General features: G+C 45.5%; 3 protein-coding genes across 5 annotated transcripts in view; 1 reads left to right on the top strand and 2 right to left on the bottom strand.

Moving 5' to 3' along the window:
• tgfb1a (transforming growth factor, beta 1a) overlaps positions 1 to 14,360 on the bottom strand; it is a 23,378-nt gene extending 9,018 nt beyond the window's left edge. Inside the window, exons 1-2 of one of the 2 annotated variants that reach the window (XM_015950748.3) lie at positions 14,222 to 14,360; positions 12,290 to 12,421 (exon numbers count right to left, since the gene is read on the bottom strand). In XM_015950748.3, the coding sequence (XP_015806234.1) occupies positions 12,290 to 12,421; positions 14,222 to 14,276 (187 nt within the window). In that variant the 5' untranslated portion in view covers positions 14,277 to 14,360. Of the gene's footprint in view, positions 1 to 5,878; positions 9,013 to 12,289; positions 12,422 to 14,221 lie in introns of those variants that run through there. The other variant, XM_015950747.3, reaches the window with a different exon arrangement.
• Positions 14,361 to 14,376: 16 nt separating this feature from the next.
• Positions 14,377 to 19,915, top strand: LOC107379822 (cyclin-dependent kinase-like 1). 2 transcript variants are annotated; one of them, XM_015950750.3, is made up of 11 exons: positions 14,377 to 14,516; positions 14,588 to 14,810; positions 14,928 to 15,106; positions 15,399 to 15,520; positions 16,095 to 16,167; positions 16,612 to 16,702; positions 16,980 to 17,237; positions 17,778 to 17,860; positions 17,942 to 17,998; positions 19,104 to 19,256; positions 19,409 to 19,915. In XM_015950750.3, the coding sequence occupies exons 3-11, from the start codon at positions 14,939 to 14,941 to the stop codon at positions 19,502 to 19,504; spliced, it is 1,101 nt and encodes a 366-aa protein (XP_015806236.1). In that variant the 5' UTR covers positions 14,377 to 14,516; positions 14,588 to 14,810; positions 14,928 to 14,938; the 3' UTR covers positions 19,505 to 19,915. The 2 variants fall into 2 exon arrangements, with proteins under 2 accessions (XP_015806236.1, XP_015806239.1); XM_015950753.3 differs by lacking the exon at positions 14,377 to 14,516 and having other exon boundaries at positions 14,581 to 14,810; positions 17,037 to 17,237; positions 19,409 to 19,864.
• A 1,193-nt stretch (positions 19,916 to 21,108) lies between these two features.
• LOC107379946 (cytochrome P450 2G1) overlaps positions 21,109 to 25,000 on the bottom strand; it is a 10,874-nt gene continuing 6,982 nt past the window's right edge. The window contains exons 6-9 of the mRNA XM_054742291.2: positions 23,912 to 24,053; positions 23,653 to 23,840; positions 23,417 to 23,558; positions 21,109 to 23,346 (exon numbers count right to left, since the gene is read on the bottom strand). Of these exons, the coding sequence (XP_054598266.1) occupies positions 23,165 to 23,346; positions 23,417 to 23,558; positions 23,653 to 23,840; positions 23,912 to 24,053 (654 nt within the window). The 3' untranslated portion in view covers positions 21,109 to 23,164. The remainder of the gene's footprint in view (positions 23,347 to 23,416; positions 23,559 to 23,652; positions 23,841 to 23,911; positions 24,054 to 25,000) is intronic.

Raw genomic sequence — 25,000 nt, 5'->3', positions numbered from 1 at the left:
TTTGAGCATGAAAGGGTTAAACCTGAGAGATCTTTAGCTGTAAGTCACAATTTTTAAGGTTTATTCAGTCATTAAAAATGTTTTATGCTTTTCTAATGATGTGGTTCCAGATCTAATTCCTGTAGAGCATCCTAAAGAGTGCATCAGTACACGTGAGTATAAGTATTTAAAAGTACTTTTCACAAGTAATTCTGTTATTTACACACATTTCCATCTTTTCATGAATCTGCTTTCCTTCAGTAAACATTCAGCAGAAACGTTCGTTCTCATCCTGCAAAAAGCATCAGCGTGTTACTCAATGATGATGATGATGATGATGGAAGCCAAACATTGATCTGCTCCAGCTGCTGCAACGCTGACCACAGTGAGAGTTTTCTCCTCTCACGGCGCTGCTGACCAGAGCCGCAGCTGTAATCCCGGAGTTTTCCTGCATCATGACAGCAGGAACGTTCTCCCTAGAGCCGGAGAAAAAGCAGCCACGCTACTGAAAACCTCCCCAGCGCGGGGCTCCAGGCGTCATCGTTTACATGGAAAAGACGAGAGGATGAAACATGCAGAGATGAGAGGTGACTGAGAGGGAAGTGAATGAAAGGTTAGAGGGAGTAAAACGGGTAAATGCAGAGCAAACTGGAAAGAATGTGGATTTAAGTCGGGGGTGTGAGTGGATGTGTGGAGAAACTGGAGATGTGTATCAGAGGAGCGAAATGCCTGGCAGAAGCCCAAATCCTCCCCTCTGCCAGGAGCCAGGGTTCTCCAGAGTTCCTCTGACAGGAACCCAGCCCGTCCAGGCGGTACCAGGACCTCCACGCCACGGCTCCTCCTGGGACGGCCGGCCTGAGTCACCGACTCCGGCTGCCACGGAGGCCCGACTGGAACCGAGAACGAGCTGATGTGCTGTGCAACAGGAAATGAAATTTTGACAGTTAACTGGCCCCGCCCAGAGCTGCGAGTTCAACGCCTGGTTAAGGCACGCGGATGGAAACAGCCGTGAGCTGGCCGAGGTGAGCCGGGCAGCAGCGAGCAAAGCCACCATCAGTGGCTAGTTTCACCAAAGTCAGATAAACGCGTTAAACCTGGAGAAGTGTTAGCGAAACAGGAAGTGAAGTCACGCTTCCCTTAACGAGCATATTGGCTGCTGCAGCTTGATCACGCTGAAGTTTCTCCCCACTTCTGCTTTCTGACGAGCAGGCTTCTCGTCGTCCCTCAGGACTCGTGAGCTATGACGAAAACCTTTTCTCCGAGCCGGGAGAGTTAAGCTGCTCCGGGAAAAGCATCCAGCTTCCACATGGGTGTGTGGGGGGGATTTGAGTGTTGAACCAGGGCCTATCCACAGGTAAGCCCGGGACAGCTGTTGTGACAGGTATGGAGACAGCTCTGTAATTATCAGTGGGAGGAAGCAGATTCCAGCAGCTCTGCCTCCTTTAAACCCGCTCCACCCTCACCGATGCCCTCACCCCGCTAACGTGCCCACGCTCCAGAATCCCACAGCAGGGAGCTGCTTTCCAACAGCAGTCGGTGGCGGGTTTCCAGAGGAGGGGTCTAAAACGAGCTGAATTACACGTCCACCGGCGTGGGAGGGGTGAGTGTGTGGGGAAGGGATGTGGCTGGAGGGAATTGAGCCTAATCCACCAGACAATTACCACAACTTCAACGGTTCGGCTTTAAAATGCTCCCTCCACACAAGAATGTTGTCCCACGGCTGTTCTGGGAGTTCAGGAAAGCGTGAGTCGTCCTGCAAAAAGCACTAAATGAAAGGATGAATAGGAACGTTAATGAACTCACAAGGAAAAACAAACACTCCTCAACACTTTTCTCCCCACACTGAAGCAGGATCTGACTCCGGGACGTGTTTTCACTTCGGCCCCATTAGTTGTCACTCTGGTGTGGTGAAGGCTGCCCTCCGCACTTGACCCATCCCAGGGAGTGGTGAGCTGCAGGCTCGGGAGCCACTTCCTGGTTTAACCCCCCAATCCAATCCCTTAATGCTGTGCCAAGCAGGGCGGGAGGCGCTGGGTCCATCGACGGGTCCCATCTTTGGTATGACCCGACCGTGGATTTGAACCCACAGTCTCCCAGACTCAGGGCGGGCGCTCGACCACTGGGCCACTGAGCTGGTAGAAATGTTAAACTAACTCAACTTTTTTCTATTTTGAAGTTTAGTGCATGCTTTAGCACCATAAAAGGACTAAAGTACACTGTACCATCTGCTAGTAGAGGGTTAAACACAACTCAGAGCTCTAAACCGGCCTCCTCACTCCCGTTCGTAACTTCTTCCTGTTGTGAGCCTCGGGAATGATGAGCTAACGGCTAGTCCGACTGCAGTTTTAAGATGGCAGGTGGTGGTTGGGAGGAGAAATGTCATTTAGAGACACTTTTATTCACTTTAAAATCAAATTAAGATTTTATCACGCCTCTGTCAGCGCGCCCCAGGGCAGCTGTGGCTACACCGTAGCTCATCACCATCAGTGTGTGAATGGATGAATGATGCACTGTAGTGTGAAGCACTTTGGAGTCCTTACTCTGAGAGGCGCGGGTCATTCATCGTTTATCATTAAATAAATGTTTACGTCCAGCTTTGTTTTCTGTTTTTTTTAATACTCGTGTTACGTTAGAGATGATGTCAGCGCTTCAGCAGACCATCAACACGTTTAGATGGTGTCCACACAGAGACAAAGCCCAAAATTACCTACGTAAAAATCTTCTAAACCTATAACAATTATTTTTTTAAATCAAAAGCACAATTTTATTGTTTTTTTTTTTTCATTATTTTAACTTGCTCTACCACACATTAAAACGTCCTATTTGAATGAAACTGGGGATGCACCGATAGGGAAATTTGAGCCGATGTCAACTCTGATACTGCTGTTATGGCTGATGACCGATATTATATCTTCCAACACAGAAAAACCGTGTAAGCGCCGACTTTGCTTTTCACCTTCAGGCCTGCGCAGACGTAGCCGGGTATTCCCCCAAACGAAGGGTTGTTCTGTCATCTACACACACGTGAAGATAAACAACATTAAACACAACCAAAGTGGAGATTTGCTAATCCTCAGCTGTCAGCATTTGCTTGTGGACGTAAAACAACAGACTTTTAGATTTTCGCAGCATCACTGCCTGTAAGAAAAATGCTCTGACATCATTTGAGTTCATGCTCGCCTGCTTGTTTTCCCAACAACTGCTCCCTGTAGCAGAGCACAGGCGGAGGCGGGAGACGTGACGTACCGGTATTGCCCACCACTAGTTATTCACATCGACATAAGGTTATTCAAGAGAATGTATTTAGGTAAAAACACCGAGGGTTTGTAGAACTACTGCCCCCTACAGGCTTGGCATGAACTGAACTGTGAGCGAGTTTGTTTTTAAAGGGAACTTTCCCAACACCGCTCACTTCCAGAAACAGTAAATCTTTGGAGCTGTGAGACATAAAAAGATCAGGAATGTTTGTCTTAACAGAAGAGAATCCGTTTCCCTGGTTCTGATGGGCCGATTGTCTTCTAGTTGCTAGTTCTGGTGATCTGGGCCAATCTTTTTCTGTTACCTACATTTATTTTAGGAATTGAATGTTTGCTGCTTAGTATAAACCAGATAATGTTTGTGCTCTGGCACACCAGGAAATTAAACTACAGACTAAAAACATGATGAATAAAAACAATCCATTTCCCCCACCTATCCGGGTCGGGTCGGGTCGCGGGGGCAGCAGCCTAAGCAGGGAGGACCAGACTTCCCTCTTCCCAGCTCCGTGGGCCAGCTCCTTCGGGGGAATCCTGAGGCGTTCCCTGGCCAGCTGAGAGACACAGTCCCTCCAGCGTGTTCTGGGTCTTCCTTTAGGTCTCCTCCTGTTTGGACACGCCCGGAAAACCTCATCAGGGAGGCGTCCTGACCAGATGCCCGAGCCACCTCAACTGGCTCCTCTCGATGTGGAGGAGCAGCAGGTCTTGTGTGACCACGGATGAGGGGAGGAGATTGACCGACTTTGCCTTCTGACTCAGCTCTCTCTTCACCACGACAGACCGGTACAACGCCCGCATCACTGCAGACGCAGCACCAATCCACCTATCGATCTCACGCTCCAGCTTTCCCTCACTGGTGAACAAGACCCCGAGATACTTAAACTCCTCCACTTGGGGCAGGACCTCATCCCTGACCCGGAGAAGGCATTCTACCCTTTTCTGAATCAAGACCATGGTCTCAGATTTAGAGGAGCTGATTCTCATCCCAGCTGCTTCACACTTGGCTGCGAACCGCTCCAGCGAAAGCTGAAGGTCACGTTCTGATGAAGCCAACAGGACCACATCATCTGCAAAAAGCAGAGTCCTGATCCTCAGGCCACCAAAACGGATGCCCTCCACAGCTTGGCTGTGCCTAGAAATCCTGTCCATAAAGGTTATGAACAGAATCGGTGACAAAGGGCAGCCTTGGCCGAGTCCAACTTACTGCCGACAACGCGGATAAAGTTCTGGCACCGGTCATACGGGGGACGTACCGCGTTTAACAGATTTGAACTTTTCTCTACTTTTACGAGGCCTCGCTTAAACAACATCAGACTTTAGGGCCACTACTGGCCCCTTTCCTTCACAACCTAACATAGCAGCAACACACTTGAGTCTCAGCTGAACTCTGCCTAGCAGTGAGCCTGTCAATCTTAAAAGACAAACCCTGCTTCCTGGAACTGAGGCTGTTCAGAGAAATGGTGAAATGGGAATTGTTTATAACTTTTGCACCATAAATCCCTATAAACTTGTTTCTGAGGATGTCTCTGTTTGTAGATAGCGGAGGGGTGTTCACTGGCATTCCGAGGAGCTCGGAAGCACGCGCTCCCCACGGGCACGGCCTGAACCGGACCTGAGTCACTCAGCATCTCTGTGGCCATCAGCTTGCCTTCCTTCCTGCCAAGCTGCCCTGTCGCAAACACACTGATAATAAGCACAGGAAACCCCGCAGAGGGAGGAATTAGAGGCCAGCAGGGGAAACAGAAACAGTTAATCACCTCAAAACAGATAAGGAAATTAAAAGCAACATGCTTTGGGTGAGACAGAGACATGATAGCGAGTAAGGGACAAGGACAGCCCAACGCTCAAGTTACAGGAACAGGAAAATCCCAAATCCCTCAGGGACAAAGTAGCCGAGGGAAAACCAGCCGGGAAAATGAGAGAAGGGAGAAAACCCTCATCAGGGAAAAGTTGCTTTGTTCTCTTGGGTCTCCACACTCGTGGTCCATCCACATCAAGTCTTCTGTTTGATGTGGTGGATGAAAGAGGGATAATGTGCACGCCTGCCTGATAAAGTGAGGAGTACAGGCATGTGGAGAACAATGGTGCCTTCAGACCAAACCTAAAAATATGTTCATCGTAAGACTCTGGGAGACGTTGCACAATTACAGGCGAGCTCTGAACAAACAGCGCGTCGCCACACCGCCCGAAGCGTGCTAACGAGGCCCTAAACCGGCATCTCATCGGCCCGTGTGCACGCCGCTGACCTCTGGATGTCCCACAACGTTGCTGAACGGACATCAGAAGATGTGTTGAAGGAGCTCAGCAACGATTTTAGCCACTGGGAACATTCTGTGATGCTGCCAAGTTTGTTGATGCCAGAACTTTTACCTATGCAGCTTTTTGGCTGTTGAGTTTTCGTTGTGCGTACTTCTCCATCAGCAACTTTACAAGCACCATCTGGAGGAGAAGCCCCTACGCTCTTTTGAAAGCTCAGACTCTCATAAGCTTCCATGTGTTGAGCAACGTGCTGCAAGTACAGGATCATAAATCACCGTCCAACAATTATGTGACTTTCTTACAGCCGGCTGTAATTGCCCTCACTCGTGAAAATGGGTGCGGGTTCATGATTTATGTGCTGCTCTACTGAATAATCTGGTACTTACTGGTTATGTTGAACTTGTTCAGCACCTTGGCGAAGTACTCCTCCTCCTCTTGTTCTAGTGAGATGGTTTTCTGGACCTCGATCTGCTGCTCCTTCAGCATGTCCTTGGTGCTGTTGTAGAGCGAGAGCAGGGAGGACGGGATCTCCTCCTTGTTTCCAGACTCATCTGGCTCAGGGGCTTTAGGCAGGCGAAGTTTGCTGAGGATTTGGCTCCGGATAGCCTCGATGCGTTTTTGCCTCACTATCTCCAGGTCCAGAGTCTTACAGGTGGACATGCTGTTCACGCTGCTCAGCATGTGCAGCGCCATCAGCAGCAGGAATCCCAGCTTCATCCTGACAGCTCGACAGCTCAGCGCCGCTCTCTGCACTCTGGTTCTGAGTAAATTCTCCCTCACCTTTTCTGTCTGTGCCAGCCGGGGGGTGCTTGGTGAATCACCCAGTGAAGAGGTGTGACTGACGCAAGGTGTTTACACACAACTGCAGCAGTGTGGAGAGTCCAGAGAGTACCCAACTACAGGTGCCTCTGCTGTGAAACCACCTAACTCAGCGTGGGCAGAACCTAAACGTGTCCAGCCTCTGATGTCCCACGATGCCCCAGAGCACTAGAACCGGCCCATCGCGCTACAGATGTCTTCTAGAGCTGATCGGTCCAGAAATAACCTGAGATTTCCACGCCTCCACCTGCAACGTTCAATTCTGAGCCAGTTTATGTGTCTCCACGTGTCCGCCCGCTTCTGCACGACCAGCACTCTCTTATTACACGTCCCTGCAGGCAAGCTGTGGCCCAATCAGCAAAACGATGACTGGTGCTGGCAAACACAACTCTTATTTTCTAGGCCTTGGGCGTTTAACCTGTCACCGCTTCCTGTTCTGTTTGAACCACAAGGTCCTCCAGAACTACACCAAACACACCATCCAGACAAAATCAAGCTTCTGATCTGTAATTATTCCTAGTTTAAGTGTGATTGGACGAAAGGACTACGGCGGGTCTCCAGCAGGAAACAGGATGTGCAGCTGAACTTAAAAATAGTACCTGTAACAGTCCCAAACCTCTCCAACAGAGAAGCGTGTGGAAAACCTGATCTGTCCTCGACTCTGACTACCTTTTCTTTTTACCAATAACAACATGTGATCTTTGCGCAGCTGCATCAAAGCAGAAACTACTTTCAACACCTCCGACTCACGCCACCAGCTGCCTCATTCTCAAACATGACAACGCAGAAGTCCAATCTCCCTTTGTACCAAATCAGGGATAAAGCCGGCGCCTGCTATCAAAGCTTTAAAATGTCAGACTCAAGAAACCTCACACACCTTCTCTTCACGTGAGAGGAACCATCCAGACCAGCAGTAGCAGAAGGAAGTGTCCCGATCAGCCTGTGCTCTTTGGGGAACTGGACAGCAGTCCTGTGTTTATCCTCTTCTCCCCCTCTACCCATCCATCGGTATCACCTTGTTTCTGCCCTCCCCAGCTCCGGCTCTCTCCTGGACTCCCGCTTCGTCTCTGCTGCTGCCTGTCAGAGCTTGCTGTTCACCAAGTGACTTGTGGGGAGCTCTAGGCTCAGATAACTCGCACACCCGCCCCCCTCTAACTCTTCTTTTTTTTCTTGTTCCTGTTAGTCGTCTAATAGAGCGAGAAGCTCTCCGCCCAGGAAATGAAGCTAACGGCTGCAGTGCAAAACATCTGCTGTTAAACGCCTCTGGTGCCTTGCTTCAGTCCACTTTAGGAACCAACAAGCCGAATATGAACGGACTTGATCTGGTCCAGCTCCTTCATGACCCGGTCTACAGAGGCAGCAACAAAGCCCGCCATGGCACAAGTGCCTCACCAGCTGAATGCCACATTTACCTGGTGGCTGTGAAGGTGTGCGCCTGCCAGGCCAGAGAAGTGAGAGACCAGCAGGTCTAAAAATAGAGTTGTGAGTTTCAAGGGATGGAGCTCCATCAGGGTAGGGCTGTGTGGTGCCGTCCCAAGTCTGAATGCTGTTTTAGAGGTTGGATTGTGTATTTTGAAAAGGAAGAAGAGACTAAAACAAACCGTGAGTCCTGTCTGAAGGATGATTCAACGGGGAAGTAAAGACAGCAAACGGCCAAAGCGGTGTTTGGGTTGGGGATTTCTGCTCTGTGTGCGTTTCCATTGGTTGTCTATTGTTGTTTATAAAGAATTAGTTATTCAACGTGGGAAACTAGGAGCCCAGAATTCCCCTAAGAGCCCAGCAGACATCGGTGTTTATTCAGAGGACGAGCCCGTCTACGTCTGTGTTCATCTCTGATCAGGGTCATTGATAACATACTGAGAACAAGAAGGGGAATTACTAGATGTGAACAATGAAAGACCTCGTCAGTTTTGATGAGCACTTACCACCACCTGGTGGCCATAAGTGGTACAACAACAAATGGGCACAAAATGTGGAAGATGAAGCATTTTAGAGACAAGTCCACGTCTCACCTGCTGGTCGGAATCGCTCAGTTTATCCACGGGTCCGGCATCCTGATCCGTGGCTGCTCCACAAGCAGAAATAAAAGATCCAACGTTTTTCTGGGTCCTTGATGAGCTCCGATTTTAGAATACATTAATCACAGTTCTTAGATGAACTGGAATCAACCAGAATTTGTATCAGGAAGCTGCTACGTTACCGGAGACAAATGGTTTAAGTCCCTGGATCAACACTGAGCTGTCAGAACTGATTCCTGTGGACAAACTTCCACTGTTATGCTGACGATAGTCAGTTATATTTATCCATTAACCCTGATGAACCTAATCGGTTGGGTAGATTACAGGCTTGTCTTGAGGACATTAAAAATTGGATGACTCTAAACTTTTTGCTTTTAAATCAAGACAAGACGGAAATTCTCATCTTTGGACCAGAAATCCAGAAAAGGAAATTGCTTAGCCAATCATCTGACCTGAATGGCATTACATTAATCTCCGAGAACAAAGTAAGGAACCTGGGTGTTGTCTTTGACCAGGACAAGTCATTCAAATCCCAGGTTAAACAGGTTTGTAGGATTTCCTTTTTCCACCTTCGGAATATTGCTAAGATTAGAAGCATCATTTCCAGGAGTGATGCTGAAAAACTAGTTCATGCATTTATTACATCAAGACTGGATTACTGTAATTCATTACTCTCAGGAAGTCCACAGAATGTAGTTAAAAGTCTTCAGCTTGTCCAAAATGCTGCAGCTAGAGTTCTGATGAGAATTAAAAAGAGAGATCATATCTCTCCTGTCTTAGCTTCCCTACATTGGCTACCTGTTAAATTCAGAATAGATTTTAAGATCCTTCTTCTCACATATAAAGCTCTTAATAATCAAGCTCCAACATACATACATCTGATTGTTCCATATGTTCCTAACCGAGCACTTCGCTCTCAGACTGCAGGTCTACTGGTGGTTCCCAGAATATCTAAAATTAGGATGGGAGGCAGATCTTTTAGCTATCAGGCTCCTCTCCAGTGGAACCAGCTCCCAGCTTTAGTCCGTGAGGCAGACATCTTGTCTACTTTTAAGACTAGGCTTAAAACATTTTTATTTGATAGGGCCTATGGTTAAAATCTGATGTTAGCCTAGATCTGGACAAGTGGGGGAGTAGAGGGAGGTGGAGTATACAGTCGGTAAAGACGGCTCTCCCTTGCCCTGCCTCCAACATGCCTCCAACTAAATAGGATAGATTATCCAGAGTTTTCTCTGTAGTTATGCTGCTATAGGCTTAGACTGCTGGAGGATACACTGACCACTTTTCACACTCTACTACTTTCTTCTACTATCTGCTCTTTAACTGTATTATTTTCTGCTATTTCAGCTGTTAACTTTATTTTCTCTCTAAGTGTTTTTCTCCCCAGAAGAAGCTACAACGATGTTCTGCTGAGCTGTGGTGGCCTCATGGAGGGGGCCATCGTCTAGCACACTGCTGCTAACCACTTAAACATTCTCCCTCTCCTGATAATAACTTTTTACTCTCTTTGACGTTGGATGTGCTACTACTAGTTTACCCGTTTAATTATAGATCCACTAGGATAAATACAATAAAGTTTATCTCTCACCAAATAGAATATTTACTAAGAAATCACAATGTAACCTGTGTGCGTGCGTGCGTGCATGTGTGTGTGTGCGTGTGTGCGCGCGTGCGTGTGTGTGTGTGCATGTGTGTGTGTGTGTGTGTGTGTCTGCTCTGTCTTCTCCATCCCCAGTGAGTCGTGGAGGATGGCTGCTGAGCCAGGATCCTCTGGAGGTTTCTTCCTGTTAAAAGGGAGTTTTTCTCTCCACTGTCGCTGCATGCTTGCTTAGTATGAGGATTGCTCTGACACTAGTCAGTGACTCGAAGCCACCTGCTGGGTTCCTTATATAGGAAACTTTTTTCTGATTGGCTTAATGAATTGACCTGTGTTGGAATGTTTACTGTGTGAAGGTCCTTGAGATGACTCTTGGCATGATTTGGTGCTTTATAAACAAACTTGAATTGAATTGAATTTGTCTAAAACACCAATCTTGGCAAAGAGCAAAGACATCAAAGAATATCTGTGAATAATATATCTGAATAATAAGAACCAGTTTCTGATGAGTAGTTCTGACCCCAAAAAGTTCTGGAAGACTGTCAAGACTATGGAAAATACCAACAAGTCCTCACACCCGCCAAATGCATCCAATCTGTTGGCATTGTTGTCTCAGATGAAACTAAAATGGTAAATTCTTTCAATAATCACTTTATCAAGTCTGGTCATGCTTTTGCAACAGCTTCACCCGTCTCTGGGTCTCGGGCCTCGACTCAGCTACATGCAACGATTCCCTCTCCACAACCAGTTCCTGTTTCCATCAGGCATCCGTGGTACGGTTCAGAAGTTATATCTTAGGTCATGCGCCAGTGAGAACAGAGGGTTACCAACCTGCTCCTCTTCCTCAAGGGTCGCTACCGGGCCCAACCTTATTCAGAATCTATATTAATAACATCGTTCATGCTGTTGACAGTTCTCATATACATTTATATGCAGACGACACCATTTTATATGCATGCAGTTGTTCCTTGAACAGTTTTGTCCTCCTTGCGGCCCATTTTTAATGATCTTAAACATGCCTTTTCCAACCTTCACCTTAATTTAAACACAAGTAAAACAAAGTTCATGATCTTCAACCAGAACTTACCACGATCACCTTACCACCCTAGTATTGTTTCCCTGGATGCTACCAGAGCTACAGCTCGTCAGTCATCTGGTATCTGGCTTGGCCGCACACTTTCATCTGACGTTCACATGAATTCATTACTTTCTAAAGTCAAGTGAAGAATTGGGTTTCTATAGCAACAGGTCATCCTTTACTCATTCTGCAAAGCAACCCTTGGTCAACATGACAATCCTTCCATCTTAGATTACGGTGACATCGTTTATAGGACCGCTACCTAAAAACTTCTTCATAAACTCGATGTCATTCATCACTCAGCAACCCGTTTGGTCACTAGTGCCCCTTTCACCACTCATCATGGTGGCAAACGGTGAATGGTCTGTATTTGATATAGCACCTTCTAGAGTCCTGGAACCCCCCAAGGTGCTTTACAACACAATCAGCCATTCACCCATTCACACGCTGGTGGGGATAAGCTACATTGTAGCCACAGCTGCCTTGGGGCGCACTGACAGAAACGAGGCTGTCGAGCACACGATACAGTGACAGCGACAAACCGAGCGGGGCTCGAACCTGCAACCTTCCGATTACCTCCTGTGCTACTGTCACCCACTGTGATCTGTAATCTCCCGTTAGCATTCCTGCAGGATGTTACATCGGTATCAGTTCATATACACAACAATCATCAGTAGAACCGTCATATCTTCCCTCATCATCATCACTCCCAACAACCAGCACCGTTCCTGTTCCAGTAACTTCATCACTACGGTTACTCCCAAAGCTCGCACCTCCTTCGGCCGCTCCTCATTCCAGTTTGCTGCTTCCAACGACCGGAATGAGCTGCAGAACCACCGAAGCTCCCTACCTACATTCTATTATCTACCTTCAATCATTCATGGTGATCAATAGTTTCTGATCAGTGTTCCTGCTTCTGAGTATTAAAGACTGTTTAGTCTGTTCTGAGTGCTCGTACGTGTTGTATACGAGAACAGTCCGTTGACTGTTTTATCTGTTGTTGTTTGGTGTGAAGCTAACTATGTCTGCTGCTGCCTCTGGGCCAGGTCCTCGTTGTGAATGAGAATGAGTTCTCTTTAGACTCATCAGGTTAAATAAATTCAATAAATAAAAAGATTCAATAGAAAATGTGCAAAAAGAAAATGTCTCTCTACTGTTAAGTCATCAGCTGTTAAATAATAAAAAGCATTTCTTGTTTCAGTATTTCTGACCGAACAAAGTTTAAACCAAACAAATTCTGCAAGAACAGAATAAACCACTACACACAACAGCCGTCATGTACAACCTGCCAGTCTGACCAGTCCAGCGTGGGGCGTTCCAAACCCTTTACCACCGCGCCGTGACGCCACAACCTCACGGAGTCTGGCTGTGTCAGCTTTCCCATCATTCACAGCTGGGTTGCTGCAAACACTAAAGCCTTTGAAGGAAGGCAGGGGAGAAAATGTTCACAGTCAGTCGAGAGATCAGACACTTAATAAATCATGTGACCACATGTTGGCCTTTCAAACGAGTGGAGGAGGGATGCGATGCTGCAGCGTCTGTGGAAGGTTTCCATTTGGGAAAAACAGACTTTATTTAACACTCTGGTCTTTTTGGCACTTTGAATTTTAGTTTGATTCATTGTTATTTATGTAAAATCCTATTGGTTTTTTTTCTTCGTTTATTTCATTCAAAATAAAAACAAATAGAACATATAAACAATAAGAAATACATAACAAAAATCTAATGTGGACGAAAAGGAGCAGAATGAAGAAAAACAGCTTATAATTTCTGCCCCCTTTTCCAGAAGAAATAATCTATTTATATATAATTACCATGTGTCACACACACACACACACACACGCACGCACACACACACACACACACACACACACACACACACACACACACACACACACACACACACACACACACACACACAGATTCATTTTAAACTGTTTCCTGTTCTAAATTCCAGAGCGATCATGATCATTGGTTTAATTTACATTTTCATAATTATTTAGTACACTCAATTTGGTGCATTTTATGAATATATTAATTGACGGAGTTTTTGTAATTTCCCTTTTAAGGTTATTCCATAATTTAACACCATTTACAGATATATTCCACTCCTTAAAGAGCAAGTCACCCCCAAATCACATTTTTTTGCTGATAAACTATATAAATGAGTGTCTAATCGTGCTGCAGACACGTGTCATCAATAATTTGGCAGTTCAGTGCATCTTGGTTAAAATTCAAATATTCTGCCTAAAACTGTCAGTGTTGCGCCGTCGTCAGGGAAAAATTCTGCACTGTATTTGAATTTAAATCTGCCATCGCTATTGGCTAAGAGGTATGCTATGATGTCATCTGGTATATTACGATGTCATAATGCCATTGTGAGCCTGTGTGTGTGTGTATTTGTTAGCGGCTCCGCCCTCTCGGTCTGCCAAGCAACAGCATTTGTTGCATTTTTCAAACATGAAGTGGGAGTGAACTAAGCTTCTTGTAGGGGGTGACTTGCTCTTTAATTTTAGTTCTAAATCTGGGTTTTGTAGTTTCTTTCTTTGGCTTTTGGATCAGTGACTCAATGACACATTCTCTGTTAATGTTGCTTTAGATGTGACTTTTATTACTATTCTGTTTTAATGGATCTGTCACGATCTGCCCCTGCTGTTTCAGATTAGCTAAAAGGAATTTCCATCTCAATTTCCTCTCATCAGCTGTAGCTCAAAAACCAAAACTGTTCAACTTATTATGGACTAAAATCTGAATATTTACAACAACATTTTTTTTATTTTTCAAACCTTCAGTGAATTTTGGAGAAATCTGAGCAAGTTTACAAATTCTATATTTAAAAATCATTAACTACAATACTTGGATAATTCGGAGCTGGAATAATTGTTTCTAGACTAAAATAAAAAATAAAACACAGTTTAGACTCAAGCAAATTTTTGTATAATTGTTCTGATTGTGAATTTTCTATTCTGCTTCTAGTCTCAAATGATTTAGTCCATGTTTGCATTTTTGGACGAGGAGCTGGTCCAAAACGGTTCGTTTGGGGAAAAGTGTAGTTAGCTAAATAGCAAGGAGGACCGGTGTTCTGAGAAAACGTCCTACTTTGGCAAAACGTCCTACCCAGGATAATTTTACGGTGTTTTGCATGACACAACCCCTAACCCTAACCCAAAAAATCAAGTATCAACGTCAATAAAAAGCACTAATACTTACAACTTACCTATTTTCCTGCAAATATGACAACGGAGTAGCATTCCTTTTTGTGTTGTGCGCATGCGCGCACATGCTCAGGAACAACGGGTAGGACGGTTTACCGGGCAGCTCCAAAACATAATTATTTTTACGTTATATATATTTGTTTCTTCTGCACTTTGAAATTAGCCTTTCTTGTTCTTTCAAACCAACGTTTGTGGTTTTTGTAGTTATTGAGAAAATATTAACTGTAAAAAATAAAAGACTGTCACTGCTAGCTAAAAACAACTGTAGCCGATGGCCGTTAGCCGCCGGTCTCCATGGTAACGACAACGCATACTTGCGTAACTTACGTAGAGAGTTTCGTGTTCTGTGTAAGTTGTTATTCGTGCAGGTAGAAGGTGAGTAGGTGAGTCCATCCGACTCAAATCCACCTAAACGGACCAAGAGGACACCAGTTTGTTTGAATTCCGGTGTTCCAACCCGGGGGTTACCATGGTGACGCACCGGGCGCGAGCAGACGTGAAACAGGAGTCGGTCTGAGACCAACAGCCGGACAGGAATGGCAGCAACCGCTCGGAGCTTTGGCGACTTTTAATGGACTCTGGACTCAGAAGGTGAGTGGACCCGGATCAGCTGACTGTGTAAACAACAGCTAACATCATGATGACAGCTAACTCCTTTCCCAAAGCAACCTTTGAGCCACAGCCAGCGTGTTTGGGTTTCCGTCACAGGCACGTTCCTGATGGAGAAATACGAAAAGCTTGCCAAAATAGGGGAGGGCTCCTACGGCGTGGTGTTCAAGTGCAGGCACAGAGACACGGGCCAGATCGTGGCCATCAAGAAGTTTGTGGAGTCTGAAGATGATCCCATCATCAAGAAGATTGCACAGCGAGAAATACGCATGCTGAAGGTGAGACTCGTCACTTTAACCTGTCAGGTGCGTTCTTTACACCTGCAGGTAAGCACGTGCGCACCCTAATACAGGTGTATCCTATCATGCGCAGCCAACACTGATACTATTATCATAATAATAATAATAATAATTATTATTATTGCATGCATTTAAATCATCATGAACTGAGCTTTCATCCTATAATAATAACAATAATAAAGGGGTGCTTGTAGTGGTGGTGCATTCATCCTCTGTGCTTCAGTGACTCCTGATGTCCTGCAGATATTTACTTTAGTTTTTGCTCCTACAGCAGCTGAAACATGTGAATTTGGTCAACCTGCTGGAGGTCTTCAGGAGGAAACGACGGCTTCATTTGGTGTTTGAGTTCTGTGAGCAAACGGTCCTGAATGAGCTGGACAAACACCCCAGAGGGTAAGTCAGAGCGGCGCGTCGTCTACGTTGATTTGGTCAGATTTAACTCTAAAGGCGCTGAGACGTTTATATCCGTGTTCACTTTTGATTACCTGATCTGGACTTTTTTAAATTTTCTGTCTGGAATACAACACGTGTTTGTTGTAATCGGCGGCTTCTGTCTCTCATTTCTGAAGTCCTTCAGAATAATGTTGGTTATTAAACCACAGCAGGAAGAAACTGAATGAAAATGATGAAAGTTAAGTATCCCAAGCTCGTCGCTAGCCGCTGGTCTAGTTTTCTTGTCATATGAACTCATACAGTAAGACTAAACCACGTCTAGCTGTCTGCATGTTTTCTTTTCCCTGCTGAAGAAACTCTAGCTGCTCTAGAAACAAAGGTGCTGCTGCCGCTCCAGTCACCTAAGGTTACGAGGGGGGCTGCAGGGCGGTGTAAGGGACCTCCTAGCATAAATGCTGTGAATATGACATAAAGAGAATAATCAGAGTAAAAAGAGTTTGTTTGTGTCCGGTTTGGGCTGCTGAGGTCACACGTCCTCCTACAGCATCAATAATGCTGTTTCTTCTCTCTGTAGGGTTCCCGAGGCTCGGCTGAAAAGCATCGTGTGGCAGACGCTGCAGGCTGTGAACTTCTGCCACAAACACAATGTCAGGAAACATTTTCCATGAATGTCTCATCAAGCGCTCACATGCATTTAAATCACCATGAACTGATCTTTCATCAAATCTACGACTTTCTGACAGCAGAGGAAGTTTCTTCTCATAAATGTATGAAGTTATCTAGATTTTCTGTGGATATTTTGTCCTTCACGATGGGCCTAACACTCCGTCATACGCGTATTTTTACACAAATGGATGACATCTGAAGCTCCACTATCATGTGGGTCATTGAGTGTAATAAAATTGGATTTTGCAGCGATTTGAATAAGTTTACTGCTGAATTTTAGCTTTTCCCACCTCTGAATCGAGCTGACAGACTCAAACGTAACATTTAAGCCTTTTAATGGAAGCTGACCAGAGCTTCAGGCCCTGCTCTCGGCTTCTCTCCGCCTCAGACGACTCTTTGTTGTTTAAATCTCATCTGTGTTTCAGTGCATCCACCGCGACGTGAAGCCAGAGAACATCCTTCTCACCAAAAACGGAGTCATCAAGCTGTGCGACTTTGGCTTCGCCCGCATCCTGAGTGAGTCCCTCAGCAGGCCGCCGCCTCGCCGGCGCTTTTGGGAGCGTTTAGCGTTAATGCAGCTCTGATGACTCATTAAGCACGGCGCCCTGAGCAGCTCCCACTGATAGCTTCCTCACTTTCATTGTTTCGATGAGCGCTTAGCAAGAGACAGCTGTGTGGTCAGTTAGCACGTCTGTGTGTGGAGTGTCTCTGTTTACCCATCATGCATCAGGTTTCTGTATCCTGTTACCATACGTTCATGTGTTCATGCTGACATGTTGTAATCCTGGGTTAGTGTTCATTATTCAGTGTCTAAAGCGTGATGTCATCACATGTCTGCTGCTGCGCTCAGCGGGGCCCGAGGACGACTACACCGACTACGTGGCGACCCGCTGGTACCGAGCCCCCGAGCTGCTGGTGGGGGACACTCAGTACGGCCCTCCTGTGGACGTCTGGGCTCTGGGCTGCGTCTTTGCCGAGCTGCTCAACGGGAATCCGCTCTGGCCCGGGAAGTCCGACGTTGACCAGCTATATCTCATCCGGAAAACTCTGGGTACTTCAGCAGGAATAACTGGCACAAATTCCCACAGAGAACTATAAATAGAAACGATCTGGATGACGGTTCCTTGGTGCTAAAGTCACCTTGATAAACAGAACCAGTCACTTAGAGCCAAGTACACTAAACAAATGATGAAAGATCAACAAACCAAAAAACCTGCTCAAAATTTTCACTTTTGTTTAACTTTTTTTTATTTTTGACATAAAACATAAAAATTTTTGAACTAAAGATTTTTACAAGACTTTTTATTTTTGCTAAGCTCTTTCTCTGAACAGAGGCTGTTCAGGAAGCTTTCTAATGGGCCATTCCCATCTGTACCGGGTCGGCCCGGGCCGGGTAGCGTAGGTTGTTTACATATCTGGGTGGCCTGGTATTTTAAGGCAAGGATGTGTGGAATCAACCGGGCCAGGCTGGGGCCAACTGGGGCTACCCGGCCTGGGCCGACCCGGTACAGATGGGAATGGCCCATAAAACAGGACTTATTCATACAGATAAACAGATGAAATGAGTTTATTTCCTAATGTCTCACCACAGGTGACCTGATTCCTCACCACCAACAGATCTTCCACTCCAACGTGTTCTTCAGCGGTGTCAGCATTCCTGAACCCGACACGACGGTACGACTCCGAACACTAAAGAGCTCATCAGCTGATTTGGCCTCTTTCATTTTTAATAACTGATTTAATTTTTATTCTCAGGAGCCCTTGGAGAAGCGCTTCTGCAACGTGTCTCCGTTTGCTCTTCAGATTATGAAGGTGTGTGTGTGTGTGTGTGTGTGTGTGTGTGTGTGTGTGTGTGTGTGTGTGTGTGCATGTGTGTGTGTCCGTGCGTGTGTGTGTGTGTGTGTGTGTGTGTGTGTGCGTGTGCGTGTGCGTGTGCGTGTGCGTGTGTGTGTGTGTGTGTGTGTGTGTGTGTGTGTGCATGTGTGTGTGTCCGTGCGTGTGTGTATGTGTGTGTGCATGTGTGTGCATGTGTATGTGTGTGCGTGCGTGTGTGTGTGTGTGTGTGTGTGAGTGCGTGCGTGTGTGTGTGCGTGTGTGTGTGTGTGTGTGTGTGTGTGTGTGTGTGTGTGTGTGTGTGTGTGTGTGTGTGTGTGTGTGCATGTGTGTGTGTCCGTGCGTGTGTGTGTGTGCATGTGTGTGCATGTGTATGTGTGTGCGTGCGTGTGTGCGTGCGTGTGTGTGTGTGTGTGTGTGTGAGTGCGTGCGTGTGTGTGTGTGTGTGTGTGTGTGTGAGTGCGTGCGTGTGTGTGTGTGTGTGTGTGAGTGCGTGCGTGTGTGTGTGTGTGTGTGTGTGTGAGTGCGTGTGTGTGTGTGTGTGTGTGTGTGTGTGTGTGTGTGTGTGTGTGTGTGTGTGTGTGTGTGTGCGTGTGTGTGTGTGTGTGTGTGTGTGTGTGTGTGTGAGTGCGTGCGTGCGTGTGTGTGTGTGTGTGAGTGCGTGCGTGTGTGTGTGTGTGTGTGTGTGTGTGTGTGATTGTGTGTGTATGTGTGTGTGTGTGTGATTGTGTGTGTGTGTGTATGTGTGTGTGTGTGTGTGTGTAAGGATCTCAAAGTTGTCTTCTTATATAAATATAATAAAATCATAAAGATTTCTTCCATAAGAATAATGAAATTGGCTGTCTGGACTCGGTGGTTGGGACTCACCGTGATACCTCGTGTAACATAGACATCCGTGTATGTTTCAGATTATTTCTTTTTAACATATTGTGGTTTATTCACATGGGGATTTAAATCTGAAGGTCTCTGAAGGAAACTATTTCCTACGTGTGAAGCTTTAATCTGAAACTGACTTCTAACTCGAAGCCCAGCCAGGAGCAGTGTTTCTGAGTGTGATTTCCTCGTGCTGTCTCTGTGTACACAGTCGTGTCTGGCGATGGACCCGTCTCTCCGGCTGTCCTGCGAAGAGCTGCTGCAGCTGCCCTACTTTCAGGAGGAAGGAGGGGCCCCCTGGGGCCGTGAGGCGGAGCGCCTCGGGAGACGGCACGACCGAGGCTCCCGACGTAGGCAGGCCGGGGTAAATCCCGCCTGGTCTTAGCTAACAGTTTTTCTGATTTAGTGTGTTTGTTAGTCACATTTCAACTCCCCGCTAAAACCAGGCTGATGCTGCGCTAGCTCGGTTATGTCACGTTTATTGTAACCCTCTTTGTTGTCTTTGCCTGTTTCCAGGTGCAGTACCTGCCTCAGTTACCTCACAGCAACATCTCACCTGCTCCCGACACCAAGAGACAAGTGAAGCATAAGTATCACCTGCCCAACATCTAAAAAGGACATTTCTGTGTAAAACTGCAGCTGGAAAATGTCATGTGGACTTTCGCTTAGTTGTGTGAAGTCATTCCAGTACATATGAATATACTTTAGTGTATTAGAAGCGTTATTACATTATTAATAAGTGTAATAACAGATGCTCAGTGCATGCAGATATAGCTGAACTGTTTTTACTCGTCTGTAAATGATATGAACGGTGGTCATTAGTGTGCCATCGTCGCTTTGACTCAAATAGTTTTCATGTTTTCTATCAAATCTGATGCTTATTGATTCTCTCTGGATTCACTCTTCAGGGTTTTATTGCTTTTGTAGTTTGTCTCATCATACAAACAAATAAAACGTCTGATTTCCTTTCAACACGTTGTAAATCACATAAACAGAAGATAAAAGTAAACGTTTCCGAACGACGCTCCCTTCGTGTTTCTGACTCAATGGAAAGCTGACAACAGCTGATGGATCCGTGCGTCAGCCGCCTTGGCGGTAACCCGGTCCGGGATTTCCTCAGTAGCTCATCCAGAAGACGGCGATCTTCCAGAACAAGCATCAACACGCTGACAGCTTGACATCCATCTTGGCCGATCACCTGACCTCCAGCCTATCAGGTTACACATGAAACTTGCTGCTATGCACCGCCGTGAGCAGCTGGTGGATGACCAGCGCTTCCTGGAGGTTGTTGACTCCATATTTAGTCAAAGGATAAAAATATAAAAGGATGAATAAAAAATAAGCTGCGGTAAAGTTTCAGGACATTTCTTTACTTAACAGAAAAGCCGTTTGAACGTTTCTCTAAAGAAACCGAACCCTGAGGTGATGTTTCACTGCAGCTGCTGGATGGTTTGGACTACAAGCAGGACAATAATTCCATAGCGTTAATCTCTAACTGATAAAAATCTCTCACACCAGTTCTCTTTGAGCTTCATGGCTGTTTCCATTTACGAGTCAGCACTAGAAGATTCTAGAAGACACGCAAAGCGAGTCATACACATTCACACACACCTTTCACTGTAATATCCAGATGTTGGTAAATGAAAAGGCAGCTTGAGACATTTTCAGAGCTGACTATTTGCTTCTAATTCACCGTTAGCAATGTTAGCTCGACGCTTGCTTCACCTGATATTAGATTAAAACTAAAAGATGCTGTGGCTTCTTTTGGGTACAAGAAATAACTTCTGGGTTGCTCCTGTTTACTGGCTTTGGTTCTTTAAACAACTCCGGAGCTTTTTGGCTGCTGGTGTCTGATTACAGGATTAGCTCGCTGCAGATCCGACAACCAGACCAGACCAGCCAGTCCGGCACCAACAGCCACGCCACATCCAAAATCCCTTCAATCCTCTTTATCTTCATTTTGATGCTCATTTTAACTACAGCTGCTAGTTGCCTAAATGCTACCATCTAGTGGACTGGTTAGACATTGAGCAGGTGAGCAGTTTGGCCCAAAAATGAAAAGAAATAGAAATATTGCACATAAGCTCATATTAATGCGTGTCCGTCACAAATTCAATCCTACATTTAAAGGAAAAACTGGTGGAGTGAGATGTGTTTTCAAGGCTCGCAGCAGAGAATGAAGAGACCCCGGGGGTCTAATAAAAGCATATTGACACTATTTTTTTCACTTTTATTTCATTCAAAATTTAAAAAATAAACACAAGCAAATACAGAACATGACAAAAATAACATTTGAATGAAAAGGAGCAGATAGAAGAAAAATCTTATAACTTCTGCCCCTTTCAGTAAATTATCTGTAAAACACACAATATAACCTCAGTCCCTTTCTAATTTTTATATATAATCACTGACATTTTAGTTCACCTTTTCATAATTACTTAATACATTTGATTTTATACATTTTTTAAATATAGCAAGTGAGTTTGATTCTTTAATTTCACTGTTAAGGGACTTTGCGGAGTTTTGAATTTTTATGCTCGCGATTGCCCCCTCAGGCCAAAAGCGTAACGGCAGCTTCAATAGTAGGCTCGTGCATGAGGCGCGCATGCTGTACGTGCACACTCCTTAACGAAAATAGCAGCTGAGACAGTCCTGCGTGTGTGTGTGTGTTTGGGGGGGGGGGGGGGGGGGGGGGGACAGATGAGCACAGCAAATTAATAAAATAATGTGCCTCTGTCTCTGCAGCTGCACTTTCTCGTCGGCCATGTGTGTGTGTGTGTGTGTGTGTGTGTGTGTGTGTGTGTGCGCGTGTGTGCGTGTGTGTGTGTGTGGCCCAGAGGACAGGAGAACATGCAGCTAATTAATTAAATAATTTGGTTCTGTACCTTTCTCTTCAGCACAGCCGACAAAGGTTGATGATGGGTCAGTCCTCCTGCATGCTCAGATCATTCCCTTCCCTTGCTTGAAAAATTGTTCCAAAATGAAAGTTGAACCCACATCTTTTTTATCTGTGAATTCAATGCCGTTCGGCGAGTCTCAAATAAAAATTTGGACATCTTACTGTAAAAAAATATACCATTAATGTAAAAAAGAAACTCTAAATAAACTATGTTCACATCCAGAATCAAACCCAGGTCTTCTGCACGAGAGTCCGACGTCTTACTAGGTGAACTAAAGCGCCAGTGGCGTCTTTTGCATCTGTAACGTTTATATCCTTGATGACAGCTGAAACAACGTCAAACCAAAGAACGGTTCGGGGTGAAAATGGCTATTTTGTTGCTAATTAGCAGGAAATATCTAGAAGAAAGTTCTACAGAAAGTAGCTAAGGGTCCTCAGAAATGTAGCTAGCTTTGTCACTAGGCGTTAGGAACAGCGACAAAGTGGCACTGCCTCTCTCTCTGCTGCTAAAGCTACGGATAGCAAATGCTACGGGCGATGCCTGAGCGTGAACGCGCATGAAGCAGCCTGCTCGACCCGAGCATCTCTCTTTTTCTGTGATTTTACAGAAAAACAGGCAATCACAGTAAAAATGCCAGGGCTCATTCTACAGGACCAGGGCATTGCAGGAGAATGTATGAAGAAGACATTTATTATTTCTATACATGTTTTGGCTGTCACACTTCCATAATGCCCCTTTAAGGGCGTTTCTTACACCATTTACAGAAATATTACATTCCTTCATTTTGGTTCTGAATTCAGGTTTTTTAAAGACATCAGTCCCTTTTTACTCTCTTACAAAACATGAATATTAGTTGGTAAATTACTCGTCTTTGCTCTGTACATTATTTGCAATACTTTCCACTCCACCAAGTCAGTAAATGTCAGTATTTCATACCTAACGAATAATGGATTAGAGTAAGTTCCTGTTATTAATGATCCTCAGTGCTCTTTTGTGTCAAACAAACAAAGGTGGAGTAAAAGTTTTGTGGCTCCCCAAATTTCCAAACAGTAAATTAAATATTTTAATATCACATTGCTTGTTTTTTTAAAGACGACTGAAATTTTGTTAGTTTTATTACTTTATTTAGAAATAAATTTGAATTCTGATCTTACATTTATAGTTGATATATAAAAAAACTGCTTTACGGAAAGCAAAAAGAGCCATAATTGATTGAAATATACAAATAAATTAAAATAACATACAAGAAGGGAGACCTCACAACAATAACTGAGAAGATGTCGTCTGAACTCGTTTTTTAAGCCTGAATGAAACAAACTGTACAATCATCCTGATATCCCAGTCATCAGAGCAGACCCATGCCAGCCTTCTTTCACCGCGGTGTCGCTATGATTCTGTAACGCCGAGGCACGTTGGCAAAGCCGCCGTATTCTGGCATCAGGTTGATGCTATCGGGTCCTTCAGAGCAGGAGAAGGTGAAGTCCTGCAGGAGCGCCACTATGAAGATAAAAAGCTCCATACGAGCCAAAGACTCACCAACACACGCTCGCTTTCCTGTAAGGAGACACGGTCCGAACGGTTCAGCCGTAAACTCAAAAGAACACTGGCCCTCTGATTGTTTTACCTGCAGAAAAAGGAAGGAAAGCAGGATTCTTCTTAAAGTTGCCGTTATGGTCCAGGAAGTGCTGAGGGTTGAAGGACCAGGGGGTTGCCCAATGCTTGTCTTCTTTGAGGACAGAGTGCAGCAAGGGGAAGATGACAGTCCCCTAGAGACACGACAGCATCTTAGACACCAAAAACCAAAGAACAGCTCAGATTTCTGTGTCTGCGAGCGCTCAGAGCTGGATTAAGCGAGGCTACCTTGGGTATGGTGTAACCCCTAAAGGAGATGTTCTTCAGAGTGTAGTGTGGGAGGCTGAAAGGGACCATGTCCAGAAAGCGCTGGACCTCGTGGATGACAGCGTCTGAAAATGGGAGCGACTTTCGGTCCTCCATGCTGGGACTTCTGTGCTTTCCGATCACAGAGTCGATCTCCTCCTGCATTTTCTCTGGAAAACCAAAGCAAAGGGTTCTGAGAGGCAGCTCGTAGAGTGATTAGATGATCCATGAGGAGACCAACCCTGAATGTGTGGGTACTTGATCAGAACGCTGAGAGCATATCTGATGGTGGAGCTGGTGGTTTCTGTTCCCGCCACAAACAGGTTCAGCACGGTAGCTTGCAGGTTTTCGTAGTGGAACTCAGTAGAGGGGTTGTCCTTCTCCTGAGAGGTAAATACAAAATGTTGAAGCTAAAGTTGGATTAAAAGGGTTAAAAGTCAGGAGGGTTAGGAAATGCTCTCATAGCACCTTTTATACCAGGGGCACGCAGATACAAGCTTGAACCCGGCTTGCCTTCTTCAACCAAACAGCAACAAACCTACGATGCAGTTTCCATTCGGTAACAAATTCAAATTAATACGTGACTAAAAAACCTGAATGACATTCATCCACAACTAAGAAAATGCATTCTCATCATTATTCCATCACAAAGCTCCATCTGATCTGCTGCAAGACTCTGAAAGTCCTCACCCTGGGCTCCTCTCTGGTGGAAGTAGCTTGCAGGGGTTGTCATAGAAACAAACACCCTGACTGGAGCTGGGCGACACGGAAAGATTCACACGCTTCACACTCGCTCTGGTCTGGGATTGTTTTACACTCGTCGTGCTCCAGCGTGGTGCTGGCTCAGATACTAAGGTACCTGTGGTATGAAGTAGCCCGGTGAAGCTATCGCTCACAATTCAAAATCCTCGTCTTTGTTTATCATTTCTTCCAGGGTGGTGGTCCCCCCTATCTAGCCACACTCCTGAACAGACATTCCCCATCACGCGCTCTGCGCTCCTCTGACCAAGGCCTGCTTGCTGTCCCTCGGTCTAGGTGTCGTACCCGTGGGGACCGGGCTTTCTCAGTCCTAGCACCGTTACTCTGGAACCAGTTGCCACCCTCAGTTAGGCTGTCCCCTTCTCTGCCAGTCTTTAAGAATCACCTAAAAACACACCTCCTCCGCTTGGCGTTTCTGGAACATGTTTGATTTTGGCCCTCTATTATGTTGAATCCATTCCACAGTTTTCATTGGTACACTCAATCCATCCACTCAATCCACTTGTGTTTCACACATTTGTATTTTACCGGAATGTTTCATCTATCTTGTAATTTGTATTTTGTAATTTGA

Source organism: Nothobranchius furzeri, chromosome 13 (genome assembly GCF_043380555.1).
Source record: "Nothobranchius furzeri strain GRZ-AD chromosome 13, NfurGRZ-RIMD1, whole genome shotgun sequence".
NCBI lineage: Eukaryota > Metazoa > Chordata > Actinopteri > Cyprinodontiformes > Nothobranchiidae > Nothobranchius > Nothobranchius furzeri.
The sequence above is the reverse complement of the archived record's forward strand: the minus strand, read 5'-3'. Positions and strand labels throughout refer to the sequence as shown.